Source organism: Zootoca vivipara, chromosome 17 (assembly GCF_963506605.1).
Source record: "Zootoca vivipara chromosome 17, rZooViv1.1, whole genome shotgun sequence".
Classification (NCBI taxonomy): domain Eukaryota; kingdom Metazoa; phylum Chordata; class Lepidosauria; order Squamata; family Lacertidae; genus Zootoca; species Zootoca vivipara.
The window spans coordinates 508767-523371 of NC_083292.1; the positions used below are offsets into that span (position 1 = coordinate 508767).

The 14605-nt window shown below is 51.7% G+C and overlaps 1 protein-coding gene across 1 annotated transcript; it reads right to left on the bottom strand.

Moving 5' to 3' along the window:
- Positions 1–871: 871 nt before the first annotated feature.
- Positions 872–12760, bottom strand: CRYBB1 (crystallin beta B1). Its single transcript, XM_035098744.2, has 5 exons — positions 12626–12760; positions 10660–10778; positions 5998–6130; positions 5655–5797; positions 872–1052 (listed from the first exon to the last, which is right to left on the bottom strand). The coding sequence occupies exons 1-5, from the start codon at positions 12758–12760 to the stop codon at positions 872–874; spliced, it is 711 nt and encodes a 236-aa protein (XP_034954635.2).
- Positions 12761–14605: the final 1845 nt, after the last annotated feature.

Consider the following 14605-nt stretch of genomic DNA (forward strand, 5'->3'; position numbering starts at 1 on the left):
GAATGGAGAGAAGCCACCAACTCGCTCAAGAGGCTCAGAAAGGTGGGGGGGGGCATTTCCTCACCAGAAGAGGAGGCAATTAATCCCATGAGCCCAAGGAGTAGACAGGAAACAAACCCAGAAACGTCAGGGTCATAGGTTCAGGATATTCTGCAGAAGCAGGAAGAACTCCTCAGAAGGGTCAACTGAATCATAAGGTACGGAAGCTCTGATAGAGCATCCGAGGCTGATTGTTTGTTTTGCAATAAATATTCCAGCCAATTATGACTTGTGTGTTGTGTTATCAAGACGGCAGCCTGGGCTCCTGACATTACACACAACACACAACACACACACACACACACACCACACCACACCACACCACACCACACCACACCACACTCTACTACTACATTACAGATTTTGATTAAAATTGTATGGTATATAAATTAATTAATTAAATAATATGGGGGTGAAAATTAGGGAAATGTTATATACATAGGTGATGCACTTTTTAAAGCAATTTTTAAAGCAAAGTGAACTCAGGTCTTCTGGGTCCCCTCCAGGATGGGTGCTCTAAAGCTGAATCTTCATTAATTTCATAGTAGATTCGCCCCTGTGGTGAACCATCACAATCCCAGACCTAAATCCCAATGGGACATGGTAGAAACACACACACACATTTTTTCATCCTCTTCTTGACTATATTTTAGTTTGGATAACTACACAAATTTTGTTCACCAAGTGCAATGTACAAGGGGAAGGTTCGGTGAACACAAAAGGGAAGCGCTGCTCTTGCTTGTAGCAGGTCCCTCAGGGGGAGGCAGTGTCTTCTCCTCCACCTGCTCCACCAAACTTCTCATGTTCTCTGCCGGCTGCTAGAGGGGGTCGCTCAGTTTGAGGGGCTCCCGGCTGGAAGGAAGCAGCCTTGGGGGTCCCACAGCATGTCACGGATGCGCCGGATGGACTGGATCTGCGGCTGGGAGGCGGCCCACTCGTTCCAGTGTGCAAAGTCTCCTCTCTCAAAGAGATACTGGTAGCCCCGATAGCCAGGGTACTGGTAGCCCACCCAGCTGTGGGGGGAACAAGGAGAAGGCTGGCATCAGTAAACACAGCGCGGAGAAGGTGCCCAGCTATCTCTTGCCCAGGGCTCAGCTGCCCACAGGGCAGCCAAGGTAGGGCGATTAAAAATTCATCCCAAAGCAAGACAGATCATAGGGATCCAGTGCAGTTGTGGGAGGCTGTGGTCTGCAGGAAGAACTTTCTGAGGATAAGAACTGTTTGACTGTAGAACAGAGAGCTTTGGAAGGCTGTGGCCTCTCCTTCCTTGGAAGTTTTTTATCAGAGGTTGGATGGTCGTCTGTTATGGATGCTTTAGATGAGATTCCTACCTTGCAGGGGGTTGGACTAGAGGACCCTCGGGGTCCCTTCCATCTCTACCATTCTATGATTCTGCGATTCAGACTTTTCAAAACTGAGAACCACCTTCAGCCCAAACATGCATTTGGGAGGATCCACGTCTTAGTTTTGTGCTGCCTGTTTGTGTGGTGGTGGGTGTTAGGGAATTTTATAGGGGGGGGCACCCAAACGAGGCTTCATTTGGGAATCAAGTTTGGCACTAATGCCCTCAAGGGGACCCCATTTGATCCTACAACACCACTCTAGTATCGCACCAACACGAACCCCCTCAAGATCAAGCCCTGAGTAATAAAGGCTCCCTTTCCTACCCTTTCTCTGTTGCCTGAGACTCTATGTAACCATATTTCTTTATGAATGAATATCGTGTATCTGTATTTCTATATGAAACCCCCTTTTGCGACTCTGGCCAAGGGCTCTCAGGGATGCTGGGAACAGCCATAATCCTTTAAGCGAGAGGTCAGGTAGCCAGGGTGGTGCTCCTCTGCATATCCATAATCCATTCAGGTACTATCTCCTGCCATTCCCAACCCTCCGAAGCCAGAGGCAATACTCACACCTGGACCCATTGTTTTCCCCCACCAGGTACTCAAGGATCCCCTCCCAGATACTTACTGGTACTTGCTTAACAATGTCCTGGGACATAGTGCATTGTTACCTTATGCTAATCCTGCTTACCTCCTGTTTACCTGTATGCTAATGCCCCTTGCACCTTCCCCTTTTCTGACGTTTTACCCTGTCACAAGTGATGTATGTATGATGCTTTCAATGTGCATTATGGGATGGTGGTGGGAAGTTTTAAAAGTTCTTGCAGCCCTGTTCATGGTGTTCAGTCTGGCATTGAACCTGCTGCGCAGTAATAAACCTTGCTGTTTGCTCTGGATCGTGGCTGGACTCCTTCCTTTTATACTCCGCAACGACCACAGGCCCTTGCCTGATGAGCTGGGTGGCTGAGCATTCTCGCACCCAGAATTTTGCCCTAACAGTGGGGATGCTAGTGCTGCTGTTTTACCCACAAGGAAAGCCCTGCAACAGAATCAGGCCAAAAGGCAACATCCTGCTCCCCACAACTGCCAGCCAGATGCCCCTGGGAAGCCCAGAAGCCCAAGCTCTCCCCTGCTTGTACCCAGGAACTGAGATTCAGAGATAAAGTGTCTCTGCACATGGAGGCTCCGTCTCACCATCATGATGACTAAGACTCACTGACATACAGACTCCCCCTCCTCTTTCCCCATGCATTTGTCTAGTCCCCATTATATTGCTACTTCAGTTATTGACAATCCCTCTTATCTTGCAGTTCCAAAAAATAATGTTGTGTTGTGTGGGAAGGATTTCCTTGGTCTCGCCCAAATCTCCTGCCCATCAGTTTCACTGGCCCGAGCAGGATGAGAGAGGGAGGAAAAATCCTCTTTACTTTGTGGGAGCAACAGAGGCAGATTCCCCTCCTTAGGGAAATACGCCACCCAAAGCTCATTTGAACACGAGTAGTGTGGGATAACAACCTTCATATAACCAACATGCTTAATCCTAATTAATGCATGAAGGGGTTAATGCCATAGAGTAAGCCAGGGGTCCCCAGACTTACCGCGCGGCGGGCCGGTGCCCGCCGCGCCGACCGCGCGGTGGGCCGGAGGGCAGGGGAGTGCGCGCGCAGCGGGCCGGAGGGCGGGGGAGTGCGCGCCCGTGCGCATGCGCACACGCACACGGGCGGGGGAAAAATCGCAGAAAATCGCTTGTGCGCATGCGTATGGGCCTCCCCCGACCCGGAAGTGCACAGAAATGACCTCTTCCGGGTCGGGAGAGGCCCATACGCATGCGCACAAAGGATTTTCGGCAATTTTTTGCCGATTTTTTAGATCGTCGCTGCGCCGCGCGCCGTGAGAGCGGGTGGCGGCAGCGGGCGGCGGGGGTCGTCGCGGGCCGGATTGGAAGGCCGATTGGGCCGCATCCGGCCCGGGGGCCGTAGTTTGGGGACCCCTGGAGTAAGCTGTCTTGCCAGGCTTAGCTACTGTATATTCCGGCACATAAGACGACTGGGCGCATAAGACGACCCCCAATTTTTCCTGTTAAAATATAGAGTTTGGGATATACTTGCCGTATAAGAAATACGACCCGGCGTATTAGACGACCCCCGACTTTTGAGAAGATTTTCCTGGGGTAAAAAGTAGTCTTATACGCAGGAATATACAGTAAGTCACTTCCCCTCACCTTGGGAAAAAGGTACCAGTAGTCAAGCCTATAGTTCACCCTCCATCTACCTGAGAAGCTTAGCATGTAGAGATCTGAGCTGCTTGCTCCAAGCTCAGACCTCATGGCTCTTACAAACCACTCTTCAATTCCTATACCAATAATTTAGGAACTTTCACCACTGTAACTAAACCAAGTTTTACTGCCTGTGCAACTTTCCTGAATGCTGTATGGAAAAAGCACATAAATCTGACAATTGGAGAGTTGGTAAGTAAACCGTTTTTACTTACAAACTGTTTTAAACTTACCAAGCATGTGGTCTTTTTCTATGTTGGGGTAAGAGGGGCATATTATGGAACTCGCAAGGGTATTTTTTAAAGGTCTAATAGCCTATATTTGCACTGCATATATTGTGATTTTAAATCTTTGCTGGGGTTCTCTCACCAAAGAGTACTTGCCCCTGGACGATGCCAGCCCCACATCCCTGGCCAGGGAGGAGAGGCGTTTAGAGGGGTTGGGAGCTGGGGGCACTGTCATACAGTGGTTCCGCACCTTCCTCCTGGGCCGTGTTCAGAAAGTGGTGGTGGGGGGTGAGTGTTCAGACCCCTGGGCTCTCACTTGTGGGGTGCCTCAGGGTTCTGTCCTCTCCCCCATGCTTTTTAACATCTACATGCAGCTGCTGGGAGAGATCATCAGGGGGTTTGGGCTGGGTGTTCATCAGTATGCGGATGATACCCAGCTCTATCTCTCTTTCAAATCAGAACCAGTGAAGGCGGTGAAGGTCCTGTGTGAGTGCCTGGAGGTGGTTGGAAGATGGATGGCGGTTAACAGATTGAGGTTGAATCCTGACAAGACAGAAGTACTGTTTGTGGGGGACAGGAGGCGGGCAGGAGTGGAGGACTCCCTCGTCCTGAATGGGGTAATTGTGCCCCTGAAGGACCAGGTGCGCAGCCTGGGAGTCATTTTGGACTCACAGCTGTCCATGGAGGCACAGGTCAATTCTGTGTCCAGGGTGGCTGTCTATCAGCTCCATCTGGTACATAGGCTGAGACCCTACCTGCCCGCAGACTGTCTCGCCAGAGTGGTGCATGCTCTTGTTATCTCCTGCTTGGACTACTGCAATGTGCTCCATGTGGGGCTACCTTTAAAGGTGACCCGGAAACTGCGATTAATCCAGAATGCGGCAGCTAGACTAGTAACTGGGAGTGGCCGCCGGGACCACATAACACCGGTCCTGAGAGATCTACACTGGCTCCCAGTATGTTTCCGAGCACAATTCAAAGTGTTGGTGTTGACCTTTAAAGCCCTAAACGGCCTCGGTCCTGTATACCTGAAGGAGCGTCTCCACCCCCACCATTCAGCCCGGACACTGAGATCCAGCACTGAGGGCCTTCTGGCAGTTCCCTCATTGTGAGAAGTGAGGTTACAGGGAACCAGACAGAGGGCCTTCTCGGTAGTGGCACCTTCCATCAGATGTCAAGGAAATAAGCAGCTATCTTAATTGTAAAAGACATCTGAAGGCAGCCCTGTTTAGGGCAGCTTTTAGTATTTAATGCTGTATTGTTTTAATATTCGATTGGGAGCCACCCAGAGTGGCTGGGGAGACTCAGCCAGATGGGCGGGGTATAAATAAATTATTATTATTATTATTATTATTATTATTATTATTATCCTGGATCTTGGCACCTAGGAAATTCTTTTTATATCTGTTTTTTCCTTGCCACTAAGAAGTGGAGTGTTTAGCATTCGGAACTCACCATTCCCTGACAGGATCTGTGGTTCATGCCAGGGGCTGCCATGTCCAAGGGCATGGCTGCAGCCCAAACCCTTTCTTCTCCAAGAGGAATACAGTATATGAAGCCTTAGACCAAGTCAGACCATTGGCCCATCGAGCTCAGAATGGCCTACACTGACTGGCAGAGGCCCCCCACAGAGGAAGTCTCTCCCAGCCCTGCCAAAGATGCTGCCAGGAATTGAACCTGGGGTCTTCTGCACAAGCTACGGAGCTTTCCCAAAGAGGAATGGCAGCCATTGATTCAGAGGGAAGCGGTCAGATCCAGGCTCTGACTTACATTCCACTGGGCACCTTCACGCTGCCCAGACGCCCACAGAAACCGTGGGCCCAGAGAGTTGGCACATCGTCCTCCTGGATCTCCATCTTGTTTCCCCTGAAGTTGGCACTTTCAAAGAGGAGGATCTTCTGCTCTTGGGCCTCCTGCTGAGAGAGAGAGGGTGCCAAATGAAGGTGAGCGGGGGGCGGGGGGCATCAACCGCTCCTTTTCCTCACCCCACAGGTTCCTAGGCCACAGCAAGAGGTGGCAGAATGAGATTGCGAGGGAGGAAGAGGTCTGGGAGTGGGGGCCCTCAGCAGATGCCCAAAGGCACTACGCTGCACGATGCCAGGCCTGGACTCACCATTCTCACGGGGCGCAGGGAGCGGAAGCAGTCGCTGCGGCAGCTGCTGGACCAGGTGTCCCATCGGGGGTACTCGCCCTTCTCCAGAATGAACATTTCGCCACGCAGGTTGCACTGCTCAAAGGCCACCCAGCTGAGGGCAGCGTGCAAAGGAAGGTGCGTCCGGAGGATGGAGGATATTGGCAGCCACAAGACAGAAAGACGGAGGGTGACTGGATGCAGCAGAGCAGCCGTGACTTGGCAGTCAGCATTTCAAGACCTCCTCCCCTCCCACATGCAGAACCCAGCTAGAGTGGCAGCCAAATCTTTCTCCAGCAGTCCAGAGGGCAAGGGTCCCACTTGGGAGTCAGAGAGCAGCACTGCACAGCTCTGTCTTCCAAGGCTTTATAACACACACACACACACACACACACACACACACACACACACACACACACCATTTGCAACCTGCTTCCATCTCAACCTCCTTCCTCCAATACAGGCAAGTAGGTGGTTGGTTGGTTGGTTTTACAGGCTCGAATTGCTGCGAACAGGGGCGGACAAAGGCGTTCCGGCACCCGGGGTGGCACTGTGGGCATGCACCCGGGAGTGGGGCATCGCCGCACACGACACATGCAGCGTATGCAGCAGCTCCGCACATGCATGCTACGCAGCGGAGCCGCCAGCAAACCGCCCAAGCGCTGTACCATAGGGGGTTGCAGCCGCTGCGGGGTTTTAAGGCCACGTGGGAGCCTGTATGGCCTTTTATGGCGCTCAGAGAACCCCCAGGCTCCGCGCCCAGCCCCTCCCCTCCCGTGCCACTCTATTTGGTGGCATGTGAAGCAGCCAATGGAGCCCCGCCTCACCCTCCAGGGGCTAGGCGAGGCTCCGTTGGCTGCTTCACATGCCACTCAACAGAGTGGTGGATGGCGACAACATTGGTGGCGCCTCCGCAATGGCGGTTGTGGCAGCAGCGGCTGTTGTAGGTGGAGGTGGGGGGCGCTGAAGTGATGCCCCCCTGAGTGGAACCCGGGGTGGACCGCCCCATCACCACCACCACCCGGCTACGCCCCTGGATGCGAATGGTCACTCCGAGGGGTAAACTGCAGGTCTGTGGGTCTGCTTCTGCCACTGGGATTGCTACAAACCTTGGGCAGTTGGGCTCAGACTCTGTCCTTGGAGAAGGATCTTTTGCAGTGGCCAGTCGATTCCTGGAAGCTTTTTGACAGCCCCCCCCACCTCCCCTTCCCACCCAGCTTTGCTGGCTCCTCTTTCTCCCTGCTCCTGAGCGTTTTCCTTTGCCAGCCTCTCTGTCTCCTGGGTTGCTAGGAGCTGCTTTGGATCCATGTGTCCCTCGGCTGACCTTCCATCCCTGGATTTTCCTTCTGGGAAGCCTCCCTGCTCTGTACAGTGGTACCTCGAGTTAAGAACTTTGCTTCAGGATGAGAACAGAAATCGTGCTCCGGTGGCGGGCAGCAGCGAGAGGCCCCATTAGCTAAAGTGGTGCTTCAGGTTAAGAACAGTTTCAGGTGAAGAACACACCTCCGGAACAAATTAAGTTCTTAACCCGAGTTACCACTGTAATTGGAAGAATATCATAGCCACTTTGCCTTGCTGTGATTCGGGCTTCTCTGGGCACTCTCTCACTTCTGCCAGCAAGAAGCTGCACCTCAGTGCATGGGCGTACCCAGCAAGGGGCAGGGGGGCAGCTCCCCCCAGAAGCAAAAAAAAATTACTGTATTTTACGGCCCATAACCCGCACTTTTTCCCTCTGAAAACTGAAGGGGAAAAGTCGCTGCGGATTATGGAAATTGGGCTGTTTCCACCCCCTCCGCGGCTGCAGCCAGCGACAGGAAGGTGGGGAGGGCAAGAAGCAGCCTGAAATCGGGCTGTTTTCGCCCCCTCTGTGGCTGCAGCCAGCGACAGGAACGTGGGAGGGGGGAGGAGCAGCCTGAGCTGGGGGCGGAGGCGGACGGGAGCTCCATCCTTCCTTCCCCCCTCTTTCTTTCTTTCTTTCTTCCTTTTTCTCTCTCCCTCCCTTCCTTTCTCACCCCTTCCTTCCTTCCTTCCTTCCTTCCTTCCTTCCTTCCTTCCTTCCTTCCTTCCTTCCTTCCCTTCCTTCCTTCCTTCCTTCCTTCTCACTCTTCCCTCCCTTCCTCTCTCTTCCCCTCTCTTGCCCCCCCCCAGTTTTGATCCTGGGTACCCCCCTGCCTCAGTGTCTGCTCTGTATCAGCCCCACCCAGCCAGCAGCAGGATGCCTCACAGTCCCACCCCAAAACAACGGGACCCCTTGCGTCACAGCTTCTTGTCACAGTTGAGAAAAATTACCTCCGGCATCAAAGGCAGGATACTGAGGAACTCAAGTGGGGAGAGCAGGGGAGCCAACTTGAGCAAAATATTTTTTTAAGGGGGCGGTAAGCTCTGCCCTGCATAACTGATCACATGATTTGGTGCACGTACTCCATTTGAATGGCAAAGATAATCAACTAGCCCCCTCAAATATTTTAGGGGAAGGGGGGCAACGGCCCCTTGGCCCCTGGGAGTTGATTCCTGTGGGGGAGAGTACTGCTGCTATTGCCCTTGTGTCCTGCTTGTGGGTTTCCCAAAAGAGGGATCTGGCTGGGTACTGTAAGAGCAAGATGGTGGGCTAGATCCCCCCCCCCAAGGCCTCATCCAGCTCCAGGGCTCTTCTTAAGTTGAGATTCCTGCATTGCAGGGGTTGAACTAGATGACTCTTGGGGTCCCTTCCAACTCTTTATTTCTATGATTCAAGTGGGTTGTGCCACGTATCAGATAGAATACCGCTGTCTGTCCCTCCTATTAGCAGACTTAACTTCCATTTCAGATGACCCTCTCCAGATTCTAAGTTCCATTTCTTCTGCTCTGGAGTCCAACTTCCTGATGTTACATTTGCTGTGACTCATTTTAGCTTTGCTGGGATTCCTTAAGCATTACCGGCAAAAGTAATAATAATTAATAATAATAATAATAATAATAATAATAATAATAATAACAATAATAATATGCCCACCTGGGCGGGCCTCCCCATCCACTCTGGATGGCTAGTAAACAGTTGAAAGTCAAGGCTGCTGGCTGAAAGCAAAGCATTTCTTGCAAATCAGCTCAGCTCAAAATGTGAGAACTCCTTGTCAGGTCATAGTTCCCATTCCTGTGATATGCCCAAGGAAGCAGAGAAGTCTAGATTAGAATGAGAATGTGTTCTTATATTATGTTAGAAGCTTCCCAGTGTGGCTGGGGCAACCCAGTCAGATGGGCAGGGTATATACCGTAAGATAATAATAATAATAATAATAATAATAATAATAATAATAATAATAATAATGCCTTTAAAGCATGGCAAAGTGGAGCATCCTCACTCCCACCAGAGGAAGCAATGGCCAGCAACTCTGATGTCTTGGAAAGAGTACTGGAAAAATGGATGGAGGAGAGAGCTATCAAGGTCTTCTGGGCCCCAGGGCTGGTCCACTGGAGGCAGTAACACAGGCATCCCCAAACTGCGGCCTTCCAGATGTTTTGGCCTACAACTCCCATGATCCCTAGCTAACAAGACCAGTGGTCGGGGAAGCTGGGAATTGTAGTCCAAAACATCTGGAGGGCCGAAGTTTGGGGATGCCTGCAGTAACACTTCTGAATATCACCAGTCACTGGAAACTGTCAGAAGGAGACTGGTCTTGCACTTGGGCTCTGCTTGTGGGCTTCCCATAATAAGCATCTGGCTTGCCACTGTGAAAACAGGATGTTGGACCAGATGGGCCACGGGCCTGATCCAGCAGGCTCTTCTTCTGGCCATATGTTTGGAGGTATAAAATGGCTGTAAAAGGAATCATAGAATCATAGAGTTGGAAGAGACCACAAGGGCCATCCAGTCCAACCCCCTGCCAAGCAGGAAACACCATCAAAGCATTCCTGACAGATGGCTGTCAAGCCTCTGCTTAAAGACCTCCAAAGAAGGAGACTCCACCACACTCCTTGGCAGCAAATTCCACTGCCGAACAGCTTTGTGCTTGCTTTGGGGGGGCGTCCATTTTTGCTTGTCTTAACCAAAGGCATTCATTTTGTTCTCCCTTTCACTCCCACCTGTAGATTAGCATGCCTCCAAGGCTTCATCCAATTTTGCATGATTACTGTGTATTTAGATGCATAATTCCCCATTGCATTCAAGTGAGTTTACTTCGAGGTGAGTGTGCACAATGGACCCTCTCACCATGAGCTCTTCTCTACCGCTTCCTTACCAAAAAAGCCTAGGTTGCTGCAATCTGGCACCCACTTACCGGGGAGTAAGCCCTATAAACCATAAAGAGACTTACTTTTGAGCAAACATGTCTAACGAGTAGTAGAATCTGCAGAAAATAGCTTACATGGAGTACCTTATTTCAAGCAGAGAAAGGGAAGGGTGTGTGTATCCTGATGTCCAAATAGCTCCCTTATCAACCCCAACTCTGATTTCATTCATTGATTAGAAACACTAAAACATAGCAGCCTGCCTGGCTCATCTCACATAAAATAGGGGAGAGGTCTTATGTTGCTTCCTTGTTTTCTTTCTAGGAGGGTAGAGATTTGCTTTTAAAAGAAGAAGGAAGGAAGCGAATCCCCTGGGACTCCTATTGGCTATAGAGCCCAGCACATCCCCGCCTCCAGCACTTGCCTCTCAAGATCACTTACGGTCCAGAGGTTGCCAGGACACTGCGCACCCGGTCAAATCCGTGGTCCCCCAGGTTCAGACATGCACTGGTGAACTCCATCTGCTTGCCCTGGAAGTTCTCTTGGTCAAACACAATGATCTGAAAGAAGCAATATGAAACGTCTCCTTGGGGGCATTGGGGGAGAAGCAGAAGCAGCAGTTATTAGAGGATTTGTTTCTTTATTTGCTATGCACATTTATATTCTCTCATTCCCTGAAAGGTCCCAGGGCAGGCAGCACATCTAGAGTAAAGCCCCAGTTTGGCAATGGGACACCAGAACAAAATGCATCAACAGCACAGATGTGATTACAAGAAGATCCAGCCAGAATAGGTCAGCCTGAGAAGTCTGTGCCACGTCGGATGGAGCCAGCTGCCAGAGGGCTACATACTGCTCCATTGACACCCTTAAGGAATGAGCACTCAGGGAGGGTGGCTCAAATGTCCAGGGATGTGGCAGAGGTGAACTCTGGAGCTGCGTGTCCCAGATTCAACTCCCTCAGCAGGGATTAAGGAACAGCATAAATCCGATTTTCATACTTTGTAGCCCTGCTGGGTTAATACAAGAACACATGCGTGTTTGTCTGCACACATGCATGCATGCACACCCAAACACATATATCCCTGGTGTGTTTGGTGAGGAAATGGCCATGTAGTGAACTTCTTCTGCCACCCTCTGTTCTTCCTGTGTTTCCGCCTCCCAGCTGCCTTATCTTCTTTTATTCCTGTCAGTTTCCAGAGCCCCCTTTCAATTTCCCATTTAATTCAGATTATGGTAAGATGTTTCAGGGTGCCACTGCCAGGGTTGGTGCCTTTGCCTTACAGAGGAAAGACTAGTATGGTGGTGCTATTTTGTACGGTTTCTATACAGAAAAAGCAAGCAGAGCATATGGGGAGGTGAATGTCAACCCTCTGATAAGGCAGCAGACCCTGGAGAAAGATGCAGCTCTTTGTGATTTTTTGCTTTTCTTTGCATCCCACTTTTTCTCCAGGGACCTCAAGAGAGCCTGCATTCCCCCCCTATACACCTTGATCCTCACAAGAACCTAGTGGGGCAGATTAGGCTGAGAGCCAAATCCCCTCCTGGCAGGCATTGGGAAGGGGGAAGGCGTTCTGGGCACAGAAGCAGAGCCTTAATGGGGGGTTGATTCTGCCCTGGTTTGTTCTGTGATGCCAGCCCACCGCTGCTGTCTGAGGGGGGATAAAAGATGACAAGAGCGAGGCGAAGCCAAACCAGTATCTTTGTGGTATAAGAAGTTACAGGATTTCAGCAGGAATTGTGGGATAGGCACTGACTAAAAGTGAAGCAGGGTGACCAGCCCAAATCTTGTGAGGGTGCAAACAGTATTGGACATGGGATTGCGCATGGCTCCCCCTGAGCATTGTGAATACAAATCACCCTGCATGCCCCATAGGAAGGATATCTAGAGGGGCCCCCAGGGGTGGAACCAGGGTCCCCCGTGGCCTCCCCAGTCCCTTCTCACAGCCGTTTTTTCAGGAGGTCCGGTGTGCTTGCCTGGGTGGAGAGAGTGAGCAGCTCTGCCTAGGGAAGCTTGTTTCCCTGTGTTTTGATACATGCTGGAAGCCGCCCAGAGTGGCTGGGGCAACCCAGTCAGATGGGAGGGAGTACAAATAAAAGGTTGTTCTTGTTATCACCTTCCTGACGCTCTGGTGGCCATTCCATTGCAGGAGAGAGAGAGAAAGCTGCAAGTGTCTCCTCCTCACCCTTCTTTCCAGTTCTGGGCTACCAGCCACTGACCTAACCAAAGGATGGGGACTGGGCTTCCAACAGGTCTCTCTTCCCCTCCCCTCCCCTCCCCTCCCCTTCCAAGACAGGCCCAGACTGGATGCAGCACCGAAGGGACAGCCATGCGCTCTGAGGGATCAGGGCCCCCTCCCCTAGTCCTGCCTCTCTGCTCAGAACTGGCCCCGTCCTTTGCCCAGCTTACCCGGAAAGGTTCCGCAGAGGACTCTTCCCCCTGGCTGCTGGAATCGGGGGATGAGTTGTTGGATGGGGTGGGGCTGTCTTTTCCCTTCCTGTCCATGTCATGGCTGGGAGGGGTGGTTCTTGTGCTTTCAGACATGGCCGTGTCCGGGTAAGACCTGAAATTGTAACACCTGCTTGGTTAGAAAGCACCTTTTCAGGTGCCTACCCTACGTATTTGGAGCAGCCTCATGCCACCTCCTGTCCTTTCCTGCTGACTCCCTCTGGTTTCACAAAAGAAAAGCACTTTTTGCACACTTTTCCGCACAACTAATAATAAGCTGCCAATTAAAAGACAACTGCCATCGTCGTGGGACATCCCTACCATACTTACTGCGGGAGCATTCTGGTGAAATGCTGTTACTTCTCCTTTCCAATATCTAACTTGTGGGGCAGAGTTTGCCACTTCCCAAAATTCATCTTGTCCTTTTGGTACTATTCTGTTTTCCACCCCTGCCTTTTGCTGCCAGTTCCTTTCTGCCCTTTCTTCAGGGCAGTGTTTGCTTTTCATCAATGCTCAGAGGAAAGAACCTAGGAAGGGCCTCATGGATCAGGGCAATGGGGGACCACCTCGCGCAGCCCCCTGTTCTCACAGTGGCCAACCAGAGGCATCATTGGGAAGCCCACAAGCAATGGAGTCCCAGAGCCCTCTGCCCTCCTGTGGTTTCCAGAAACTGGCATTCAGAAGCACAGCTGTCTGCAGCTGGGGACACAGCCATGGTGGGTACAGCCATTGATAGCCTTCCCCGCCTCCAGCACTCTTCCAAAGCCATCCTGCGGGAAGAACGACTTTCTGCTACCTGTCCTGATAACATTTCTTTGATCTGGTCCATCTTCCTGCTGCTCAGATCCTGACCCATCTTTCCCACTGCTTGAGGAACTGATGAGAAGGTTTCCATGGTGAAGGGAGTGAGCAAAAAAAGGGCTCTCCCAGGGAAATGAAGGCAGATCTCATGCCTTGATGGGGCAACACACACACACACACACACACACACACACACACACACACACACACACACACACACACTAGCCAGAAGCCCCCAGATGTCTCCAGGATGCAGGGCACCTTCCCTCCACCTCTTACCTGGGTTGCTGGTGCTTCGTGGTGGAGTGATTCGGCTGGTGTCGTGACTCCCTTGCATTTTATACACTCTTGTTTTATGCCCTGGCCAGGGCAAAGCCCAGGGGGACACAATGGAGACGCTTGGTCATCGGAGTCCTCCTCAAAGACCACAGTCATCACATCTCGCAATGAGGGCACTCAGCTGGAAAACCACCAGATATCCGCCCAGCCCTGCCCTCTGCCCCACAATACCCCCCCCCCCGCCCCTGCCACCACCAGACTGGTCCTCCATCCCAAGCAGAGCAGCTGCTGATGAAGCAGCTTCCATTGTGGAGCTTGTGAAAAGACCTTGCTGGGCTGAGGAATATTTTGCAACTCAGTCTGGATGCCAGGCTATAAATAGCACCCCAAGCTGGGCACGCAGCCCCAACAGCACCTCGCCCAACCTCCAGGCCTCCTGGGCCACCCATGAGAGCCATGCAGTGAGGGAGACCCAGGTTCAAACCTTCCTTGGCACCCTGGGTGGCTCTGAGCAAATCCCCATCTCAGTCTCCCCTTTGTCCCGCTCCACAGGGTTGTTGTGGCTTTTCAGTGCCATGAGGGAGGCACCCACAGAAGAACGTAGGAAGAGTCGTGCTGGATCAGGCCAAAGGCCTATCTAGTCCACAATCTTCTCCTGCCTGCCTACGGTCAGTCAGACACCCCCAAGGTGGAAAAGGCGCCCTGCCGCCAACAGCAGAGGCAGAGCAAGCCATCGGGGCTGGTAGCCATTGATAGCCATTTCCTCCATGAATTTGTCTTGCCTCCTTCATAAGAGCTGGTGGCCGTTGCTACTTCCTGTGGAAAGGAGACTCAAAGCTTAAGCAGGTGCTCCTCAGTCTT